Source organism: Phyllostomus discolor, chromosome 9 (assembly GCF_004126475.2).
Source record: "Phyllostomus discolor isolate MPI-MPIP mPhyDis1 chromosome 9, mPhyDis1.pri.v3, whole genome shotgun sequence".
Classification (NCBI taxonomy): Eukaryota; Metazoa; Chordata; class Mammalia; order Chiroptera; family Phyllostomidae; genus Phyllostomus; species Phyllostomus discolor.
Genome location: NC_040911.2, coordinates 39406523 through 39431538, shown reverse-complemented (window position 1 = coordinate 39431538; position 25016 = coordinate 39406523). Strand labels below are relative to the sequence as shown.

Here is a 25016-nt window from a genome sequence, read left to right as displayed (position 1 = left end):
TGAGCCACTTTCATGATAAACCTAGGACATTTAACTCATGCTTATTAGTGGGTGTATAAAATTATAAAAACCATCTTGTGTGTACAGCTCATTTGATGTCATACTTTTCATTTCTATGTGTAGACTTTTGACTGTATTCCAAGATCTAAGATGAACTTTAGATATATCCAGAGTCATATAAAACAGGACATATGTCATAAAACAGGACATATAGCAAATGCAAACCAAGCCAATCAGTACAGCATTTTTTTTCAGTCTTAATAACAGTTAAAAAATCAAAGTCCATGTTAATCAAATGAACTGAATGGTCAAAACAAACTGTCTTCCCTTAAGTAAGTAAAACCTCTTATCTTTAAAAATAGAAAAATGTCCATTCAATTAGATAAAACTCTTCTCTGCCCTGAAGGATCAGTTCTCTCCAGAGTTTTACTTGCAGCCAGTTAATTATGTCTCTTAATGTGCACATGAATAGCTATTTTTTTATCTAAATTTTGTATGTTGGGACATTGCTTCTCTTCAATAACTAGCACTTCTGTAGTCATTAAAAAATATTTTTCCTTCAGAAAAAAACATATTTTCCCATATGCTATAGATTATATGAGTAGGTAGACATTTTTAAAAAGTAAATCCAAATTTCTAAAAGGACAAGTCTGAAAATTTGATGGTTCAGTTACCTGGAGGTAACAAAAGAAGAAAAGCAAGATTCTGAAGGAACAGGACTTTCAACTACAGTCTCTTAAAAAGAAAACCTCTGTTATTTCACAATCTGAAAATCTTTTGAAGTAGATAATGAAATCAGCAAATCCAGAGATTCTTGGATGGCTCTGAGTCTGGTGGAACCTTGTCTTTTCCCATTAAGGTAGTTCTATCTGAAAAGCCATCAGAACTGACGCCTGAGCTCAGCTGAGTTACTGGAGATCAGCACTTAAAGGGGCAAATTACTGTTATCAAGTTTGGGGAAAGTAGAGAAAAGGCTCCTGCAATTTAGCTGTAAAGACTGAAAATGAAAGAAATGATGGGAGGTGATTGGAAGCATAGCATTTTACTCTAAGAAGTCTCTTACCTCATTTAAACGTTGATACATTCTTCCATTTCCCAATTCTGAACAGAAATTCAGCCAAAACTCTATAAAAAGTGATTTTAAGGCCATGGAGAATGCTATGAACATGTTCAATGACTTTATTTTCCCAGAACGCCTTTATATTTGGAACTAATCATGCTGCCTAATAGAACATGTTACCTGATCAAGGCTTGGGGTAGGTCTTATGGGCACACCTATTAACCAGGCCTCTGAGCCTTCAGGTTGTCTGTGAGAAGCTGTAGGGAAGTTGTAGACAGTCAGAGTCACGTGCTTTTGAGCTGTCATTTTTTCCAATGGAAGAAAGCTTTAAGCAAATGACCACCTTCCCTTCATCTTATGCTGTCAGTGCAAATCTATCCACTTTGAATTCACTACCAAGTGTGTACCTAGAGACCACTAACCATGATGCTAATTTGAGAAAGCCAAAGGAAAATCAGATGCCCTGGTGGCTCCCAGATGATAAGAAGGCATCCACGCCCCACTAGCAAGTGATTGGGGAGGACATAAAAAACATAAATATGTCAGCATTGCAATTTTCTGGCCCTCTTTCCATGTATAGAAGAGAAAAATCTGTCTGTTAGGATTTCACTCTGCTACCTTCCTCTGGCCTCCAGCGAACCCTGGAAAAACTCTGTAATATTAAAATGTATAATATTTTATTTAATTTTTCTTATCCTAAAAACATTACTAAACCTTCATTTTCTTACTTTCCCAGAGAAGATGGGTAGAGGCCAAGGAGGCCACTTCTACCCCTATTAGAGGAAGGAAAGATTTCTGACTTGTTCAAGGTGCCTCCTTCCCATACAGAAGTCCCTCATCCCTGTATTCTTTTGCAAGAGGCTCTTAGTGCTGAATAGATCTGAGACTATTGCTTGATCTCAGATCAAAGACTCTGAGAAGTCTGTATCTGTTTACTGGAGCCCAAGTTTCAAATCTCAGGTCCACACAGCAAAAACAAAAAACAAACAAACAAACAAAAAAGACAAGACTGAACAGTGGAATTGACCATGGTTTCACTGGTTTTAATTTAAACCAAATGTGAAAATTCATTTGTGTCACTTGGATGACAAACAGTGACTTGCTTATTTTGTCCTAAAGACTGATTGAGTTTCTTAAGAGAATAAGAGAAACAAAATCCCCCTAATTCTAGAGGCCACAGGTCACCTATAGAAGCTTAGCCACTATCACGACTGGGGGAGAGGGCTACATGCCATACCTAACTACCCAGAATACTGGGAATAACCAGGTGGTGAGAGCATGCTCTAGCTGGGGAAAGTGTAAGGCTGCCTAAATATAAATTAGGAGTGAAAATATTTAAACTTAATTTTCCTGTGGACAGTATTCTGAAAATTTGGTATAGAAGCAATACATGAAAGTGTTCTACATAGTACCTATGAATCAAATGAAAAGTGAGTGAACTCGAAGGTTGATTATAGTAACTCAGTAGGTTAACTTCTTTCATTAGTCATTGACCATTTCCAAAGTGCGAAGGTAATAGGCCAGGCAATATGCCACTTTGTGAGAAGCTCCTAAGGTGTACAATGGAATTAATACTATGTCTATGTACAAGCTCTTTTAAAAATACCAAGATTGGAATAAAGGAGAACAGAAGCCTACATTAAAAAAAAAAAACTATTGAGGCAGAAAGAGAAAAGAGAAGGTAGTATTTTCGTACCATAAGGTGCACCTAGGTTTTAGAGACAGAAAATAGGGAAAAAATTTTTGAAGCAAAAAATGTGGTAAAATATTTAATTACATAAATAATGTAATATTTCACCAATGTAAATGTAAACAGAACTCAACAGCAGCATTAACAACCATTATTCTTCCCAAATTTGGGGTGGGGGAGAAAACTGCATCTTATAGTCTGAAAAATACGGTAATTTCACAATGGAAAATGGTAATGGGGTTCTAAACTTGTGACCACTACAGGAAAAAGCTTATTTCCAGTTCAAGTATGTATGGTGGGCTTAGAAGGACTGCACACTGATACATGTCTTTCTTTTCTAGCTGTGATTTTTTTAAAATTCTAGCTGTAATTCTCTTCAATTTAGGTCCTGATCAGATACCTCTCAGGGAAGAATTTGAGCAAATTATGCTGAAAGCTATGCAGGAGTTTACTCTGAGAGAGAGAGCCCTGCAAATGGGTGCTCAGTGTGCACCTGTGTCCCCAGGACAACTCCCCTGGCTTGCTAGATTAATTGCCAGTGTATCTCAAGACTTGGTTCATGTGATTGTGACCCAAAACTCTTTGGCGGAGGGCATTTCAGAGACACTGAGGACTCTCAGTGAAATGAGACACTATCAAAAGCTACCAGATTATGTGGTGGCAATTTGTGCATCGAAAATAAGAGGAAATGAATTTTGCGTGGTAGTTTTAGGTGAGTAATATTTCTTGTTTTTTAAAAATCCATTCATTTAATCATTTGTTCATTTGAAAAATATCTATTGGGTGTTTCAGAACTCCATGCATAATCTCTGGTTAAGTGCTCCCTGTTGGGTTCTTCCTTCTAATTTTTTTATTTCTTCCTCAGATCAGATTTTTGTAGCCCTTACTTTGGCTGGTGTCCTTGTCAGCTGGTTGTGGGAGCATTATTTCAAAGCATACCCTCGTAACAGATACCCTTGTCTCATGTAACTTCTGTCCTTAAAAAGTTTTTGAAATGTTACCACTCTAGCATGTGATGAAGCCACTGCCACAGGTGGCCTAAGCCAGTTAATCAAACTTGCCAGGAACTTAGCTCATGTTTGTTCACCTCCTCACTGAAGAGGATAATGCTGACTCTCTGTAAAAGGTTTAGAAAGTTAATTCATTACAAAATGTACTTTTTGTTCTTTTGTTTCTTGTGCTGATTTTCTATCAGGCACCATTTGAGTAGTCATTTGGACTAAATTTTGCTTTTCTTCTCTAGTTAGTGGCTCTCAGCTCTTCCTACCAAAGAGGCCGAGCACCCTGACTTTGAGAAAACCTGCCTGCGCATCTGTCTATATGATATATGTCTCTTTCAACAAGTGTAATACATTAGGTTTTTTTTTTTCATTTTCATTTGTAAAATCAACTTAACAATGTAAGTTAATATTTTTAAGACAGATTATAACCAAGCAAACACAATTTTTAAAGGTTCTTCACATTCCTCTCTAGTCTTTAAATACAGGTATGGTATGTTTTCACTGTTAGAAATATAAGATATATCATCTTTTCCTTTGATCACATAACATCATATTTAATAAACATTTTATGTTTAGAATTGTCATTTGAATACTGTTCGTTTCCTACCTTTTGATGTGCTGTAATTTTTTTAACCAAGATTCTATCATTCTATACTGTAGTTTTTGCTGTTGTAAATCATGTTACAGTGAACATTTGCTCACTGGCCCATCATCTTCCCTCCCTCTGTTCTTCAGGTCAGCATCAGTCCAGAGCTCTGGCAGAGAGCATGCTCACCACAAGTGAGTTTTTAAAAGAAATAAGTTATGAGCTCATCACAGGAAAGGTCAGTTTCCTGGCATCGCATTTCAAAACCACATCGTTAGGTGAGTGGTTGTAAGATTCAGACACATTGCCAACCCGGGCTGTGTGATTTCTGAATTTAAATCTTTGCCTGTCAACGAGATAAGTTTAGTGCTTAAGCTTGCCTGCTGAGCTCCCTTCATTCTCCCTCCATTTGGAGTGGTTTATCCTCAGTATTTTGTGACTGACACAGCAAAGGGGTCCAGAGGAAGGCACAGGGGTAAATGGGAGGCCTCAGCTCAGCCACTGCTTTGTTGTCTGACCTTGGGCAAGTATCTGTCTCCCCGGATCTCAGTTTTTTAATATGTCAAAATGGAGATATAATTATCCCCTCCTGCCTGCTTTAGTATTATGGCAGTCAAGAGAGATTCAGCTTGTGAAAGCATGTGAGGTATAAGCACGATATACAGGAGGGGAGCTCCGACTATGGAGGCTCTGCTGCAGGGATGGCCAGGTGTAGACTCAGACATGAAAAGCTGGCTGACTGACAAGTCTTGATCAGAACCCAGCTTAACTACCCTACTTAGAGACTGATGAAAATACATCATCCCTTGTAGTCTTATCTCTGCTTTATTTTGTAATAGGTGATGACCTGGACAAGCTGCTAGAAAAAATGCAACAAAGAAGAGGAGATGGTGTTGTTACCCCTTTCAACGGAGGCCTTAATGAATATGTGTCATCTCAGGAGGCTGCTGCTATGATTCCCACACAAAACCTGGGTAATGTCACCTCAAACCAAAAGCAGAAAATCAGCCTTCAGGACAGACATTATAGGGACGAAGTCATTCTGAAGATGTGTGGTCTCATCTTAAAATCACAGACTATGATAGGCTTTTCATCATTATCTACATGATAAATCTGGCTCAAATTAAAAAAGCCTTTCCAAGTAGCCTGGATCAAACACCTAGTTCTTAGTAAATATCTCCTAGAATTTAAATCAAAGTCAAACACTTTATTTTAAGCATTGTCTCTTTTTTCCTGGAAAGATTTCTGGGTCCTTGCTGTACTTTCCTTAGCTCCCCCAGCTATGCCCAGAAAGTTGTTGGTGCTCAAGGAGGCCTTCACAGAACTGCTTGAAGGAACTATAGTCTGTGCAGGGCTCCTGGCTCTCCATTCCCTTCATTTGCTCTCTGACATGTAAAACACACATAATCAGGGGTAGCAAGGCCTTCCTGGCAGATAGAGCAGCAATAGCAAAACATCATCTGCCCTGTCACAAGCTTCTGGTATGCAAAGGGAGATGGTAGGGCCAGGAGTGAGGAATTCAATCATTGTATTGGATTCCTTTCAGTTCAGATCGTTTCCCAATTCCCTTTTGACAGGGACATCATAGAAAAGGATGAGGAAAAAAACCAGGAGAAAGCATAGATACAAAACAGATCCATATATAAGCTGCTGCTGACAGCCTTTTGGCCTCCACTTGATAGGTATGCATCATATGTGTATCAGGATCACTTCAGCAATGAAAGTAGCAAGACTTGGCATCAGTTTGGCCATAAAAACAATGCAAATACAGACAATAAAATTTTTTGACTTCACGATGTTATTCAGTAATAAAGTGGTAATTCAGGTGATCAAAAAAGTGTTTATACTGTTATAAATTACTAACAAAGTAGCATTTATAATTTCTCAAAGGACTTACATATTCCCACATACATATCCTTGATTCTCTGTTTAAGAAACATTGCCTAAAAATACTTTTAGGTTTCCTTAAATTTCAAAACTTGCTCAGTTAAATTCTACAAAGTTATGCCATTTTGTATGGAAGTCCCAAACATCTAACTTGTGAAATGAAAAAAATTGTGCCCTAATGATCAGACGACATACTTATTTTGATTGGTAATCTTTGTGGATCGGTAAACTTTTGGGGCAACTATGAAAAGTGGCAGCTTTGGGCTTTTCTAGTGGGTTCTGTCAGCCAGGAGGCAGGCTCACCTGTCTAACTCTCCACTCACTGCCAGGGTTCTGTGGTGGCTGAGGCATCATGACTGCCCTTTTTGTGTTGGCCATATTGCAGTTTGATTTTAGAGACCATTAATTAGCACAGGTTAATTGGGCACTTGTATGTGCCAGTCAGACTTCCACATGTGTTTCTGATAAAAAGCAGTCCTTTAAAGAAGTATTGGATGTTGCTTACCCAGACATTTAGCTGACTAAGCCTGTCTCATTGCATGAGTGCACACATGCACGTATGAGAGATTGATTGCTTGCTTATAACTTGTTATAAAAAGCTACTGACATACTGAGTATCTGGGCAATGTTTTTCTATTACGTCACCTACTGAGTGGCCAGCTGGCCAAGTCATGAGTTGGGTCTCTTCAGATAGTACAGGCATCAGCACTGGAGTTGACCACAATCACCTAGACCTGTCAGGTCACAAGTACTGGCAAAGTCAAGTGTGAAAAGGTGAAGGTAGAGTCTCTGTGACCTACGTTATGCAGTCACAGGGAGGAGTATTTTAAATCACATTGCAGTGGACTTGCTGGAGAGGAAATGTTTACTGTGGTGCCATCCAGAAAAGCTCAAAGGAACTCAGAATCATTACGGTTAGGACATTGCCTCCTTGCCTGAACTGGGTCTGGGCTGACCTGTGATGACAGTACTAAAGAAAACTGGAAACTCTTTCCTCCTCTTTCCAGAGATGAGTCCTGGTTCCAGCTGAGAGTGTGGTCAGTCCCCCACCCTAACCCCCCTCCCATTTGTGGGTGGGGGAGGGGTGTTGATTTAGTGATTTGTGAGACAGTGGATTTTAAAATAATACATTTGTGAAATTACCACACCACTCTTGAACACATCCTTTCAGCCAAGTTTTCAGGGAAAACAGGCAAACCTAGTAAAACATAATAGAGTGACAATAGAAAGTGAGAGCTCTTGGTGATAGGGCATTACTTGACCGTGTGTGTGTCCCAGTGTGGATTCACAGTGATCCTCACAGAAGTGAATTAATCTTCTTTTTATGACTTTTTAATTTTAGATTTAGATAACGAAACCTTCCAAATTTATCAACCACAGCTTACAGTTGCCAGAAAACTCTTATCCCAGGTGTGTGCTATAGCAGACAGTGGCAGCCAGAGCCTGGACCTTGGCCACTTCAGCAAAGTGGACTTCATCATCATTGTCCCAAGATCAGAGGTGCTGGTCCAGCAAACCCTTCAACGGATTCGACAATCAGGTAAGAATGAACTTTTAAAGAGGACCCTATGCAGATTTAGCCTTAGATTCCCTCTGCCTCTTTCTTTTGTTTAATCCAAATCATTATAGAACAATTCCATCCTTTTTTACAGTAAGAAAAAGAACACTTCATTATTTGAATTTATCTGTAAGTTTTTTCTCAAAGTATTCTGGCCTCTTCCCCTCCTTGGTCAAGGGGAAATTGATGTACACGTTTCCCTGATAGTGGTATCAGTGGACTAAAAACCAGTTATTCACTTATGAAGAGAAATTTTCTCAAGACAAGGATAGCCCAGCATGTGATGATGGGGTCTATGCCACTTGAACTCCTTCTGTGGCTCAGGTTGGTCAAATACCCCTAAGTGGAATCTCAGTAATTTAGCACAATACCAGCACATTTTCAACCTAGACACAAGAACACAATCCTCCATGTCAACAATGGGAAGTCTTGTTAAGAAATAGTTGGGATTTCTCCTAATTAGGTACTTTAAAAGAATAAGTATAGAGGAAAAATATTTTCCCAGAAAATATGAAAATGTAGAGAGCAAAACTCTAGAAATCTGTGGTAAATAATACCCCTTTCAAACATATAAACAAATAAAACTTGCTTAGAATGATAAGACGCAGTAAAGGATTTAGAAAATTGGGACAGCTGAAAATGACTGTTTTTGTAAACTAGGTTTGAAAAGGAAATTATAAATGTTGAGTTGCTTCTGAGTACTTTAGCTGGGGAAGCACACACATACACATACAGACATGGATTTTAGTGGAAGAAGTTAGTGGAATCTTTGCCATAGTAAAAAAAAAATACTTTCAATATATTTGCAAATAGGTATAGGAAACAGGATTTCAGAGGAGCTTAAAGTGTAGGTTATATTTCATGCCTATCATGCAGTTTCTCCTTAAACTTTAGTGTGGATACAGATTCCCCTTCGGTGGGTCTGGGTAGACTACGGATTCTGCATTTTTAACAAGCTCCCAGGAGATGCCAGTGCTGCTGGTCAGACAACCACACTTTGAGTAGCACAGCTCCGTGAGAAATCCTTTGTTGTTAGGTCCATGGGTCAAATAAGCTGACTGACAGCAGATTGTTTTGTTTTTAATACTGACATATATAAAGTCCATGCCTTCTGGAGGCCCAAATGCCTGGTAACAGTGTAGTCTTCTCTTTAGCCTCTAAAATTCTGAATGTCAATTACAAAATGACTTGTTGCCCTGTTACAAAACCTGTTGGACTGACTTATAGGTGACTAGCCAGAGAAGATCTAACATCTTCTCTTATAGTTGTCTCAGAAACCAGAGAGAGTTCTAGGCATCCACAACTACTGGCCATTTCTGCATTTTCTTTCTGCCCCCTCCATGGAGGGAAATGGAGGGGCTTTAGTCACACCAAGCATTGACCGTATGCTTTATTTCTTATTAATTTTCCACTTTCATAATATGGAGGGAACGCCTTCCCTTATAGGTGTTTTACTTGTACTAATTGGCATTTATGGCTTTCCTGAGTTTGTGATCTGATATCCCAAATTGTGCTTGAGCAAACTCATAGCACCTATTTCACATGGTGAAGTCATCCACCGCAAGCAGCTGTGCTCTCTGCAGAGCCTTATCCTGAAGTAACCTCTTGACAACCTGCACTTTCACCTCTCTTGATAAGCGCAATGCCCTAAATAAAACCTGCATTTTTGACAGGTCAAGAAGTTAGAGAGGTCTTTCCTTTTCCCTTCTCAATGCCTTCCAAATTTTCTAAAGTGAGGATTTTAAGATTACCACTCCTCAGAAAGGCACAAGGATTTGACTAGTTACATAAGCTTAAAATCTAGAAAAGTCAATGTTAAGGACAGATTTAGAAAATTCAAGGCAAACATATTTTGAAAATTATTCACATCTGGCTTTGGCATACATATTGAAATTTTTGCTGCCAAAACAACCACTTCTATATATTTTAAAATAACTGTATTCATTTTTATTATAGAAAAACATAGTTACAGTATTCTTTATTTTGAAAAATAAAAGAAACATTTAGACATTTATAATCCTACCTTTCAAGAGTAACCACTGTTAAAATCTACATATTAGCAAATGACTTAATAGCTGGTGTCCCAGGCTTTCTTCCCTACCTGTGTCTGCTTTTTCACTCAACATTGTAGCATACACATTTTTCCATGTCCTGAAAAGCTTCTGTAAGCATCATTCTTAATGAATGTATAATATTTCATATCATAACACACCAGACTGTATTTGCTTTGATATTTAAATACCTTCATATTATTGGAACATGTAACAATTGATAGGATCATAAGAATATTAAGATGTAAAGAGAAATTATCCAGAGCAGAGTAAATAGTTAGCAAGAGATTATCCACTAAAACAACTTTTAAAACTCACCGTTATATACCCTGGCTGGTATGGCTCAGTGAATTGAGTGCTGGCCTGTGAACTGAAAGGTCACCACCAGTTCAGTTCCCGGTCAGGCCACATGCCTGGGCTGCAGGCCAGGTGCCCTGCTGGTGGTGGATGAGAGGCAACCGATTGATGATCAGTGTTTCCCTCCCTCTCTTCTTCCCATCCCCTCTCTCTAAAAATAAGTAAATAAAATCTTTAAAAAAAAAAAAAACACCAAAAACTTAGAGCTATAAAAACAGACAGGATTCTCAAGAAGTTATCTGACTCAGTTTTCTCATATTTTGCCATGTGAATCAAGGAGAGCTTCATTTGCTTAACGTCATAGAGGACAGGACCTTGGGGACAAGAACCATTTTTTCATCTCTGTTTGCCTACTGCCTGATATGGTGCCTCTCTCAGGACTGGCAGCAAGTGCTTAACTCATGTTTGCATGGAGGGATGAGGGAGGAAGCGGAGGTTCCTCTCTCTAGCCCTCCATTTGCCTTTCCCTACAGGAAGCATTTCAGCAGCCAGCATGCCAGGAAAAGCACCAGGCAGGCAGGAGCAGCCAGGGCATGCAGAAAGGCCACATCCTTGGCAGCCCTTGTATGGCTGAAAGAAAAAGGTGAAAATAGAAACCATCACATTGTTGCAGGCCCAGCATTAAGGCAAAGCACTTGATATCTCATCTACATTCTAATTAAGGAAGGGAAGCAGGGAGGAAAAGAAAATGTGATGAAAAGAATTTGAGGGTAAAAAAAATGAAGTGTGTTAAACATTTGTTAAGTTTGCCCAAAATGGACTCATGACTGCTGGAGTGGTCAGTGGAGAACCAGCATAAGGAATTTTGAGACTATAGGAAATGCTTCTGTTTTAGTGTTATTTTTAAAAGTGTGATGTTGTAGCATAATTCTTTTAATTCAAGAGACTATAAATTAGAATACTAAGTTCTGTAAATTAGAATATTAAGGTGTTGGTGCATTAAAAATGCAAGCCACTTCCAATTTAAGGTGAGTGGAATAAAAACAGGAAGTATTACTGACCGATCACATTTTCCTCGTTCCTGCTTTTAAAATGGTATAGGTGGGAGCCCCCAGCAAATGGGAGTTGATCTGGTAGCACCTAGTCAAGGAAGCTTTATCATGCTCAGGGGAATGACACAAATTTGATGCCTTAACACATGCCTGATTGATTATAAAAGAACCAGAGAGACATTTTCATCTGCTGATAGGTACATAGACTATTCTATCCAAATGGGTGTAAGGAAATTCCAGGTGGTGGTAGAGGTTAGAAGGGGAATGAAAACATAAAGGAAGGCATTTTCACATTCTAAAATATATTTTTCTGCCCTGGCTGGTGTAACTCAGTGGATTGAGCGCCAACCTGTGAACCAAAGGGTTGCCAGTTCAATTCCCCATCAGGGCACATGCCTGGGTTGCAGGCCAGGTCCCCTGTAGGGGACATGAAAGAGGCAACCACACATAAAATATGTTTTTCTTGGTCTTACCAACTTTCTACTGCTTTGTCAGTCACCTAAAGTCTAAGCAATATTTATTGGGCTGGGACAAAGGTGGTAGGGAGGGGATCACAGGGAAGAAAGTGCTAGGAAATCAGTGGGTCCTGAGGTGACATAGGGAAACAGCAGAGATTCCTTGTACAAGTGTAACTGAACAAGCACCTGAAGTTAGCATTCTTAAAGTCATTTTCAGCTATATAGTTAGCTGCCCAGTGCCCACCCCTGGTTTATAGAAGATGTTAGCACCTGGCCCACAGTCTTCTCTGCTTCCCAATCTGCATCCATCCAAAGGTACTTTTTGACCAGGTAGATGACCAGCCAGTATCCTAGCTCAGTACCTTAAGCTCCTCATCCTCAAACACCTTTACCTGCATTCCTCCTCAGTCACCTGCTCCCTAGTCATATCCAAGACCATGCTGGGTCCTGGAATTCTTAATTCTAATATCTCCAATGTCAGACCACAGACTCCTTTTCTACACAGTTTGCAGGGCGGGAGGGGGGGGAGTGATCAATCTTTCCAACCGATGCCATCATAAATTCTTATCTGGTTCTTTGGCTGGATCTCTCCCCCATTCTCCACAGTGGCTATTACAGACTCGGTGTCACTCACTCAAACTTCGGACTTTGTCCTTCTCTCTTAGCAAATGGCCATGCCACCAACTCCCCTCCTTCCCCACCCCAATGGAAGAAAACTTCAGATGACTGCAGACACATCCACCTTTGTCCTTTCCCTCTTGATCAGTGCAAGAACTGTCCTCTATTTCAGCGTAATTCTCCCACCTTGTTCTAAATACCACTTCTTCTCATGGAACTCACTATTACTTTTTCTCACATTGTCACCTTCAACTTCTCTCTCTCCTGGGGCTCATTCCATCTGTTTAAACTTGCCCCACTGTCTGGAAGACAAAACAAGCCTCTGTTAATCTTCCCTAACCCTCCAGCTCATTCTCCTCTAGTTAACTGCCAAACTTATTGAGTTGCCTGTTGTTAGTTATCTCTATTTCCTCACCTCCCAGTCACTCCTCAACACCCTGGAAACTGGCCTCCACTTCCCACCCCCACCCTCGCAGGACTCTTCACCAATGATACCAATGACCTTTTCAGTCCTTCTCTGAACTCTTCACAGCACAGGTGCCCTCCACTCCTTCCCTGCAGTATCTTTGGCTTCTGTGACACACACTTTCGCAGCCTTTCTTCCTCAGCTTGTTTTCATGTGCTCATCACTGTCGTGGAGCTCAGCACTGTGCTGTGGCCAAAAGTTTAGTAATGCTCTTTCTCTTCAACTAGAAAGTAAAAGATTCAGGAAACATCTTTGTCTCATTTGTGACACAGCAGACACTTAATATTTACTGCACTGATTTTTTTATAACATTTTGTTGAATTTTAAGTTAAAATCTATTTTAAAAGAAAAACAGAAGTAATATTTAAGATTTGGTACTTCTCTGGCAAAAACAGATTAAGTCATCAAAACCATATTCTAGAAATCTACTTTGCCCAAGAGTAGAGACCTTAGATACATGTGTATCAGGTGTATCTGTCAGTCACAGAGGGCTCTGAAGTTGCATCAATGTGTTCAGGATGCTGTTCTGTGTAGGTCTACTGCTACTTCCCTCCTGACCCAAAAAAACAGCACCAGAGTACACACACACCACACAGACAGGTCTCATGAGACCCAGATTAAAAACTCTCCCCCATTGGAAAGACAGAAGGGAGACAGCTGAGCCACCAGAAGACAAAGTGACTGCCAGTGCAATGGGCACTGAAAGTGATTAGCAAGATTTTTAACCAGCTATTTCAATTTCCAGGTTGTTTACTTGCTGAAAAGAGATTGCCAGAGTGAAGGAATAGCCATTGTTATCATAATGCCATAAAAACTTAGCATGCTCTAATGATTTAGTATTTTCTTGATTTTCATATCCTTTTAAGCATTAGAATGTTTTTTGGGTTTTTTTTGCATAACACACTTTTGGAGAAATTAATTCAATCCTCAGAAAAGATGGACAGCTAACTGAGGGTTTTATTTTCTTTAGGATATCTTCTTGATTAGAAAAACAAGAAATAAAAGTTAGAGATAAAAAATTTAGAAATATAATTCTTTATTTTAAAAAATCAAGGGATGATAAAAACATTCAACTTAGAATATATTGTTCTCTCCAAATAAACAGGCAGGGTACTGGGGCATGGAGTACTGGATCACATTTAATGACACCTCAGCATTTTGGATTTCTTTGATCATTATCAGTTTTACTTGATATCAGGACCCATTAGCTCCTTCTAGTGATGGGTTCTGGCTACTCATACAGACTTCTGACCTTTTTGGAAAGGCCTTTGACACTAGTGCTTTCCAGGTATTGTGGACTTGGTGTGTGTGTTCTTGTTTTTATCCCCCTCACAGGCCCCTCAGGTAGTTGAAACTTTGCTGTTTTTCTTTTCAAGTTTTTAGAGGGATTGCCTCAGAGGACATGTTTTTCTTGAATCCCATAAAGGGCCAAAGAAGCCTGTCTGGATTCTGTAGCCTTCAGTAAGGAAAAAGGAGCACAAGGGGCTTCATTTGAGCTGCTTGAGTCTTTTGCTGTCCAAGAAGGTTCTCTCCAGGGACCTTTCGAGTCGGTTATTTCTGTGGAAGACGTCCATGACGGGGGCACCACCTATGTCCGCTCCCTGGGTTCAGATTAATCACCTTTAGGGAACATAGTGATTCCCAACCACTGTAGTTCACTAGAACCCAGTGAGTGGTAAAATGTCATAAAAGAAGAGTTACTGTTGCCTCCAAAGTTCCAACTCAGGTCAAAAGTAAGATTTAGCGTTTAGGTAGACATGGCCTGGAATCTCTTGGTGCCACCATCAGTACACCAGGTGGAAACTGCTAAGGCCCAGTTTTTATTGAGTTGGAAAAATGTGACAGATTTACTCATAATGTATTAGAATTTAAACTTTTATTTAATCCTATAGAACTCTGATAAACAAATTATCAAGAAGATAGAAAGTGACCTCAGATAAGCCTTTTGTAGCACTTCTGACCATTTCAGATTACACCCCTCAGTGCATGTTTTCGAAAAACAAACAAAACATGAAAGCTAAACAAGACACTAGTGAAAAAGTTTATCTGTATGGGGTTGAAGAGATAGGGATGGGTATAACTTTTTGTGTAGTTTTGATTTTTGATCCCTATTAGTTTCATATTCAAAAAAATTTAAATGATAGGGAAACCTTAATATTGAATATAAACAGAAATAAGTGAACCTAACTACATATTGAGATGTTAACCACACACCAAAAAAAATTCCAGGTATTTTTAGAATAAGCTTCTTTATTTTATAATCTCAACGTGACCTAAGGGCAAAAAGAATTGCAAATAAATCTTGAGTTTTAATCATTATGTTATTGGAAGTGGTATTAATAATTTTAAAACTATTTTGTGTATTTCATAGGATACATCAAATAGATAAGTATTTTAATATTGTTGAACAGCAGTATTTTCACATGAAAGAAGGGAGCCTCAAATGTGGACTGGGGAAAAGTAAGGAATATTCCTTATAGACTTATATTAGAGATATAAGAACTCATAACTTGAAAAAAATTAAATGTTTCCTATAGCTCTGTCATAGTGATATCGCAGTATGAGTGTGAACATTTAGCATCCAGATTTTTTTGGCTTACAAATACCACTCCTGACTGTCCCAACTCTGAGGTGGAATATCTTATTCTAGAAAGCAAGGAAGTACTCAGATTGATGGGGACATTTCAAAAAGACATAACAGCCTGCTTGAAGGGGATTTTATTGGCCAAATTTGGTAATTTGGGGTATCAAAAGGAATGATGGCAATAGATCATAACCTATTAAACCATGAGTCCATAGTAATACTAAAGAAATAAAAGGGGTAGGAGATGCGAGGGGTGGGGGGACGAGGCTTTCTTTAGGAAAACGATAGAATTAGAGAATCCATATTTTGTAATACCAATGTAATTATTGATTCTGACAAGTATTGTTAATGGATACTAAAACCATTGGTTAAAATGTCATTTGGGAACAAATATTCACACAGTCTGAAAGTATTATCCACATATTAAGAATTACAAAGAGGAGAAAGTGTCTTTACAGTGGAGACATCTGGCAGTAGATACTACCAATCAAGTGCAGTGTGTAATTATTGATTAAATATTAGATCTAAAAATAAAAAATTAAAAACACAACTCTGGACAATCAGTGAAACTCAAGTGTGAGCTGTGTCTTAGAGAACATCATGCTGACATTAGTTACTACTGACAGACATTTGGGTTATTTGTACTTTTTCACTATTTCGAACAATGCTGGTGCACACACACTGGAGTTTCTCTGGGAGTAAGATTGTTGGAGAATAGATTATGTACTTTTTCAACTTTACTAAATAATGTTAATTTTTCTTGTACTTTTTCAACTTTATTAAATAATGCTAAATTTCTTAATAAGGTGGTTATATTTACACCCCCATCAACAATGTATGTGTTTTAGTTGCAAATATTTGATATGGTCATGCTTCTTTTAAATTTTTCTATTGTACATCTACAGGAAAGTCACAAAAATGGTACAAAAGATCCAAAAATATAATTAAGAAATCATTTCCATTTATAATAGCATGAACAAGAATAAAAATGGGAAATATTGGGCAAAAGAAGTGTAAAACTTACACTCTGAAAACTAGAAAACGTTGAAAAAAATTAAAGAAGATCTAAATAAATGGAAAACATCCCATATTCATGAATTAGAAGACTAATTAATATTTTAAGATGGCAGTATTCCCCAAATTGATCTACAGATTCAGTTCATTCCCTATCAAAAGCCCAGCTGGCTACTTTGCAGAAATTGACAAGCTGATCCTAAAATTCATATGGAAATCAAAGGGACTCAAATTCTATGTTTACTTAAAATATATGAAAATATTTCAAGAATACTCAAAATATTGAAAAAGAAGAATAAAGTTATAAGACTCTCACTTCCTCCATTTTAAAACTTAATACAAAACTATATTTATCACAGCAGTGTGGTACTAGCATAAGAACAGACCCATAGATCAATGGTTCAAAATTGAAAAAGTCTGGAAATAAATCCTCCTATTTATGATCAATTGAATTTTGCAGGTGCCAAGACTATTAAATGGGGGAAAGAATAACCTTTTTAACAAATGGTGCTGGGGCAACTGGATATCCACATGTGAAAGAAGGAAGCTGAACCCCTATCTCACAAACAAGAACTAACTAAAAAGAGGTCAAGGACCTAATGTAAAAACTAAAACCATAAAATTCTTAGAAGAAAATAATGGTGTAAATCTTCATGGCTTTGGATTAAGCAATGATTTTTTAGATACAGCATACAAACAATAAAAAAAAACTAGACACCATCAAAATTAAAACTATTTATGCTTCACAGGATACTACCAAGAAAGTGAAAAGATAATGCACAGAATGGGAGAAATTATTTGTGAATCATTTATCCAATAAGGGACTTATATTTACAATATTTGAAGTCCTATTACAAGTCAATGATAAAAAGAGAAACAGCCTAATTAAGATATAGGTAAAGGATCTGAATCAGCATTTATCCAGAGAAGACATACAGACGGCCAATGAGTCCATGAAAAGATGCTCAGCATCACTAGCTAATGGGAGAAATGGAAATCAAAACCACACAGAGACACCACTTCACACCTGCTACGTGTGAAGACAGACAATAACAAGTGTTGTTTAATATGTGGAGAAATTAGAATCCTCTACACTGCTGATGGGGATGTATGTGGGGGGAACAAGAAAAAAAACACTGGAATTATCTTCTTGATGGTGGGTCCCTTATAGTAAAGGCTTCCCTTGCTAGGTGAGTGTTCTAGGAACCCATCTGTATCAGTGTGCCAACTGGCATTGTTGTGAGAGGCTGCATTCAACTTCAGTGAATTTTTTTAAGACTCTTTCAACGCATTTTTCCATTTCATGATAGGTGATTTACAAGTGCACCTGCCCACATGTCACTGAGTGTTCAGCAGATTTTGACCAAAAATGGCATGACTCCTACGCCCCACCCTCCCTATTCACCAGATCTCACCCAGAGTAACTTTGTTTTTCCGGATAAGAAAAGCCCTCAAAGGGAAAAGTTTTGCTGATGTGGAAGAGGTGAAACAAAAAATGGCAGAAGCACTAAAAGAGATCAAAATCGATGAGTTCAAAAACTGCTTTGAGCAGTGGGAAAAAAGTCTCGATAGGTGTATTGCATTAAATGGAGAGTACTTTGAAGGTGACTGAAGTTTAAACATGTAAGAGTAAATACACAACTTTTTATAAATAAATTCTGGGTTTGTTTGGGTCCCCCCTCCAAAATGACATAGCCACTTTAGAAAACAATCCTGCATTCCTCAAATGGTTAAACATAGAGTTATCATATGACCCAGCAATTCTGCACTTAGGTATGAAATAAAGAAATGTAAACATGTCCACACAAAAACCTGTATACAAATGTTCATAGTGGCATTAACTGGAAAATATCCAATGCCCATCAACGGATGAATGGATAGACAAAGTGTGGTATATCCATACAGTAGAAAAACTACACAGCAATAAAAAAATGAAATACTGACACATGCCACAACATGGATGAAACTTGAAAACATTATTCCAAGTGAAAGAAGTTAGTCATATATGTTTATATGTTGTCATGGGTTCAATTATATTAAATGTCCAGAATAAGCAAACCTATAGAGAAGGAAAATAGATTGGGCTGGGGGACCAAGTGGGGAATTGAGGGCTGATGGTTAAAAAGTATGAGGTTTTTTTAGAGGTTGTGAAAGTGTTGTAAAATTGATTGTGGTGATTGTTGTAAAACTGTGAATGTATTAAAAGCCATTAAATTGTGTATTATAAATGGGTGAATTATATATGAACTATATATCAATAAAGTTATTAGAATGTATACTCTTCGCCAGCTTCCCTGAAGGTTAACACCTTATATAACCATAGTAAACCATCAAAACAGGAAATCAATCCTGGAACAACACTATCAACTAAAAACCTCACCAGTCTTCCCCTTACTGCCATGTTTCTGTTCTGGGATCCAAAGCAGGGTCACAGTTGCATTCAGTTGTGTGTCTTCTGATAAGATTTATTCCTAGATGCTTAATTTTTTAATTTTATTAGAAATGTATTTAAATACATACCCTCACTACTGCTGGTATATGGAAATGCAACAATTTTTATGGATTGATTTTCCAATCCATCAACTTAGCTAAATTCTTATTAATTTAATTTATCTGGATTATTTTGTGTTTCCTACACAGATATATATTAGTAAATAACAAAAGTTTTGTTTCTTTTTTTTAATTTTGTTTCATATATTACAGTTTTAAGAGAAAAAAAATCAGGATATACAATTATAGACTATAACCTAAGTAGTACAATATACGTAAGAAGGAATGCAAAAAAAACGTTTGCAGTGGCTTATTTTGAGTTAAAGAACTATGGATAGCCCTGGCAAGTGTGGCTCAGTGGATCGAGTGCCAGCCATGTGAACCAAGGGGTCACTGGTTTGATTCCCAGTTAGGGCATATGCTGGGTTATGGGCCAGGTCCCTGGTAGGAGGTGCATGAGAGGCAACCACACATGATGTTTCTCTCCTCTTCCTCCCTCCCTTCCCCTCTCCCTAAAAAATAAATAAAATACTTTAAAAAAAGAATTGTGGATAAATTTCTTTTTTTAATATATCTCTATACTTTTCAGTTTTTCCAAGATGAGTGTCTATCACTCTCATCACCAGTCAAGAAACAAAATTTAAAAATAAAAGCAAGTCTAAAACAAAATTTAAAGGTAAGGATGATCTACTAAAAATGCCCAGATAGGAACAGAACAATTACGTCTATTATGCCTGCTCCCAACCCAAATTCACCACTGCAAAACTAACTGGCTGCACAGTTACAGACTAATAGACCATATTATATCTTAGATAACTACCCCTTAGATTTGACCTGTCAAAGGTCTTCTTATTTCATTTGTTTTGAAATATAGTCACCTATAAATGGTCCACAAGATGTTTTTCCTCTTTATGAATTAACTATGGTCTTTACATATTAGGATGCCTTTAACTTGTTTCCTAAGGGCAAACTTAGGAAATATCTACTAATTTTCAATTGATTCTACTCTCTCCATTTTACAGATTAGGGAACAGAAACCCCAGAGATTAAGTAGATTCCCTGTGCCTCCGCTTACCTCCTCTGCCCCATAGTACTTTGTCTCCCATGATGACACCTGTCAGAATTACCCATCTTCTCCATCCTAAGATTCATCAGACTGAGGTCTTTGGTCTACTGTCCTCTGTATTCCCAGGCCTAGCACAATACTTGACAGGGTACCTGATACAAAGTGGATGTTCAGTAAGTCACTATCAAATGTTGAATGAGTTTTACAAGCAATTCACATTCAAAAAAATCAGAATGATTGCCAAATATTTGATTGCTCTTGAAAATATTCATAATGTTTGACTACATTTGGGTGGAAACTGAAAACAGTCTCTGAGGAAAGTCTCCTAATGAAAAATGTTTGAAAGCAAAATTACCTTCTGTTCACCTTTTCTCATAGAATGAATTTTTCATATGGTAAAACATTTTTCCTCTTTAAAAAATCCCACTTAGAGCTATTTGTATTATAGCATCTAGATGTTAATTATACATGGTTGTTCTTTGAGCTGGTTTTATATTAAAAGAAAAGCTAGATAAATAAAACTAAGTCAACAATTCAAGTCTCTGTTTTATTTTTTAAACTTATTTTCTTAATTTTTTTCACACAGTTCAGGCTGGTAGGTGTGGCTGATACTAGATTCTAAATAGATGTCCTTCAACCCTTGAAATCCAGGCTGGTCCTCAAGGACCATATCCAACCCCCCCAAATCAACCTTCTGGTTCCTTCTCCTGCTTGTAGGGCCATAGGCTTGATCCCCCTCCCCCCCCCCCTCGCTCCGCTCATCTCAGATGGCATGGCCCTCCCTCCATGCTGCCAAGTGTCTGGGGTGGGAAGGAGAGTTGTGTACCCTTATTTTCTGTTTTTCCCTAGCTTTATTGAGCTATAATTGATAAATAACATTGTATAAGTTCAAGGTGTACAATGTGATGATTTGATACATGTAAAGTTTTGAAACATTTACCACACTGAAGTTAGTTAACGCACTCTTCATCTCACATAATTACCATTTTGTTTCCATTTTAAAGGAGGGTTTGGTGTTTTAATTAACAATCCCAACAATAGTTTCATGTGCCTAGAACTATTTTAGATGTTTATATGTAGAAGTAATTTAATTATAGACCAAAATAATGATAGAGTACTGAAGTTTCACAATTTTTAACATTTTGACAATTTATTACTCTTGAGTAATTTAGTTCATTTTTTTTAATTTGGTACATAATTCAACATTATTGAGGGTTTCCCATGCTCTAGATACTGTGCAGAATGTCACTGTATAAAAGTGAGTAAAATATTAAATAAAAAGGCTCATAATCTAGTTTTGGTATCTTTAGACCTCACACGGTATTTTTCTTTTTTCCTACATTTGTTTTGTTGCTAACTTTCAGGTATGAAAGGCTTATATTATTATATTAATTTGGCCAAGAGCTGTAGCCCAAAGTGTCACTTTTCCAAGTGACCTGTATAGTAGTTGTTAGCAGCACCTCATATATAAATAGAATTTAATTATACAGAGGGCTCATACACTTAACTGTTTCTACTTCATGTATCAAATTGTTTTCTGTTTTCATTTGTGGGAGGAAGAGTGAGGTTTCTTAAGAAAAGGAAATCTGATACTTCTCAAAATTGTGGGGAATATGAAAAAAGAAAAGTATCTGTTCTGTAAACCTCGTTATATGATTAGTACCCAGCATGTCAGGTGACACTGAACTTATTTATGTATATGTATATAAAAATATGCTTTTTTTCTTCTTGGCAGGTGTCCTTGTAGACTTGGGTCTGGAGGAAAATGGGACAGCTTATCAGAGAGCCGAGAAATATGTTGTTCGTCTAGACAATGAGATCCAAGCCAAGTTTGAAGTTTTCATGAGAAAAGTGAAACAGAACCCGTATACACTGTTTGTGCTGGTCCATGACAACTGCCATGTGGAACTAACGAGGTGATTGCTTCAGAGTGAGCAAATGCAATATTTCTTCTACAGCAGCAGTAGTTATGTAATAAATTATTTAAAAGGTGATGGTTTGAAAACCCAAGGACCCTAGCATTTGGCATCCTTATTGGTAACATTCCTACCCTTCTCTTGCTCTTTTACCCTTTCTTACCACTTTAATTTGATTTTATTAGAACTATGCTATGGGTGAATTTACACTTTACTATTAAAAATACCATTTTAAGGGCACTGTGGCGCTTCAAAAAAGCATGGCATCGAGGAGGTCGAGGTTCATGAGCTACCAGCAGGCCCCTGTGTTTGCCCTCTCACCACCATTCCTCCTCCCCAATTCTTTTCCTATCTTTTTTCCCTTCTCTTCTATTCCTAGCTCTGCTATTTCTCTTTTTCCTTGCCTTTCTTTCTTCCCTCTTACCATTAACAGCAGTACAGATGCTACTTTAATGATCTGGGAGCTTGTTAATGAAAGAACAGTGCATGTGGCATGATGGAGCTAGTTTTGCTGCCAGATCAAATTACAGCAATGATCAGGTAGGGGGTATCTTGCTCCTATGGATTAATAAGGCAAAGAATTTAAAGGTGGGGAGGATAGTACTCAAGTGTTTATAGACTTTCTTTTTTTCAGGACGCAATGAGGTTAAGAATCTAGAAGTGTTCTGGTCTGTGCTAGAAATAGTAAGAGTGCTTGCTCAGAAGCTAGAATGTGTTTGGCACTCCGTAATACAAAATTTAGAGCCATGTGTAGGTATAAGCAAGATCTTGCATAACTTTGTTAGGTTGAGCATGAAGGAAGGGAGAGAGGGAGAGATGGAGAGAGGGAGGAAAGGAGGGAGGAAGGAAGGAGGGAAAGAGGGAAGAAAAGGGATAGAGGGGAAGAGGGAGAGAGAGAGAAAGAAAGAAAAAGGAAAGAAATTTTGCCCACATCCTGTTTAGTTACCACTAGTGTTCTATTGGGTTGTCCAAAAATTTCATTTAGTTTTATCTATACAATGGCTCTACTAGAGCTTAGTTGTCTTTAACTTCATTTAAAACAATTTTGTTAGATTGTATTGTGACTGCTGTCATATTGGCATGCATTAAAAAAAAAAACTTACCAAAACTGGTGAATTTTTGTGCAGCCATGTTAGTATTGAAGATGGAATAAGATATGCAACATTTTCGGTATATTATGCTTTATTATTTTGAGAAAGGTAAAAATGCAACTGAAACACAAAAAAAGATTTGTGCAATATATGGAGAAGGTGCTATGACTGATCAAATGTGTCAAAAATGGTTTGCAAAGTTTCTTGGTACTACTGACATTTTGGCCAGATAATTCTTTGCTGCGGGGCTGTCTTATGCATTGGAAGATGTTTAGCAGCACCCTTGGCATACCCACTAGAAGCCAATAGCAGGAGACAGTCAGTATACTCAAAATACCCAAATCAATAAAGTTATTGGTGAAAAATGAAAAATGTGTCTTTTATTTTATGGAAAAAACGAAATGGACTTTTTGGCCAACCCACTATAAGCAGAAATAGCTCACTGACATTATATACCTTGTCCCTGAAAGTTTGGGGTGATAGCTCCAAGGATTATGCATTGGGTCTCCCTGTATTTAATTCCCCAGGGCAACCTGGTACATACACACTGAACACAACTAAAGATGCTTCAGAAAGAAGAAAATTTTAGTCACAGGGAGGGGGTAGGAAGAACCCTCCCTACAATCTATCAAAGTAATTTCCAATTTTTTTCATCTCATGGCACACATAAACTAATTATTAAATTCTGTGGCACACTAAAAAATATGTTTTTTGCTAACCTGACAAAAATAGGTATAATTTTGAGTCATTCACACTGCATGGCTATTGTTGACTGTTATTCTTTTTATTTGACAATCTGAAGGAAAAGAGGTCAGTGCCCCTGACTAAGTAGTCAGGTATTGCATGTTTTAAAAATCCCTGCAGCACACCAGTTGAAAATCTCTGGTCTAGCAACCTCAAGGGGAGGAGAGTGGTGTTAACACATGGGGGATCCCTGTGGCTCTGAGCCTTTCTGGGGGTACAGATCATTGCACAGTGATAAGCATCACACTTTGATGGAGAACCGTCCTGATTCAAGTGAGCTTTCACACTGAAGTGATCTATCTCAGCTACAGATTAAGACATCATTGGTGTGGATAATTGAGTTTACATTCTGAGCTTTGTAGATCAGGGCAATTTGAAAAGGGGGGGAATGCCTGAAATCTTGGTGAAAGGAGTAAGAAGGAATACTCTTGTTGGTCTTCCAAATCAATGTTCATTGCTTCTACTCCTACTCCCAAAGAACTAGGAAAAAAAAGGAGCTAAAAAGTTACCTCCAATTTGATATCTGCTTCTGTGTCTCATCAGTTTAATCTGGATATTTGAATGTGACTTTCAATATTTTACAGTGTCATTTCGGGCAATTTGTCACATGGTGAACCTAGTCATGGATTGGCTGATAGAGTCATTAATTGCAGAGAAGTTCTGGAAGCTTTCAACCTCTTGGTGCTCCAGGTTAGCTCCTTCCCATACACTCTGCAGACCCAGCAGTCCCGAGTCAGCTCCAGCAATGAGGTTCACTGGGTACAGCTGGACAACACGGTGAGTCTCTGTTCTACTCTCAGATGCACAGCCATGTTCCTAGTTCCCCGGGGGCAGAATCTTATAATGAAACATGGTCATGGGTTTGTAAAGTATAGCACACAAGTTCAAGAATCTGATTAACATAATGCTTTATCTTCTAGTAATTATAATTATCATAACATTAAAAACTAGAGAATTAGTGTCTTACATAAAATTGATTAGGTGGCTCTCTTTTAGGTTATCATCAGATATAAAATTGCCCACCTTCTATAGTTTGTGCTCCCAAAAATGATGTGATCTGATACCATCATCAATACTATGGATTGTCTTTGTGCCTTTACTGATTCATTTGAATCTAAAACCGGGAAATTTTATTGTCCTGCTCAGTGGCATCTCTGTCATGTTTCCATCTCTCATCTGCCCCGCTGTTTAGTTACCCACATGCTCCCCACCAGTTAGGTTTTTCTTTTTAATCAGACTTCTTCTCAGCATTGTACATATCTAGGTCTTCATAATTTTTTTACTTTAATCCTAATGACCTATAAACTGTATGCTAAATATACTATCAAAGAAAAGAAATGAGTTTCATTTTTAAAAAAATAAAAATTAGCCATTAAGCAATGGATCC

General features: G+C 37.8%; 1 protein-coding gene across 3 annotated transcripts in view; it reads left to right on the top strand.

The window, feature by feature from the left end:
* Nucleotides 1–25016, top strand: part of GREB1L (GREB1 like retinoic acid receptor coactivator) — a 167471-nt gene that overhangs the window by 96769 nt on the left and 45686 nt on the right. For all 3 annotated transcript variants that reach the window (XM_028524032.2, XM_036009230.1, XM_036009231.1), the window contains 6 exons: nucleotides 3136–3462; nucleotides 4487–4615; nucleotides 5177–5311; nucleotides 7567–7764; nucleotides 21614–21794; nucleotides 24214–24406. In XM_028524032.2, coding sequence (XP_028379833.1) covers nucleotides 3136–3462; nucleotides 4487–4615; nucleotides 5177–5311; nucleotides 7567–7764; nucleotides 21614–21794; nucleotides 24214–24406 — 1163 coding nt within the window. The remainder of the gene's footprint in view (nucleotides 1–3135; nucleotides 3463–4486; nucleotides 4616–5176; nucleotides 5312–7566; nucleotides 7765–21613; nucleotides 21795–24213; nucleotides 24407–25016) is intronic.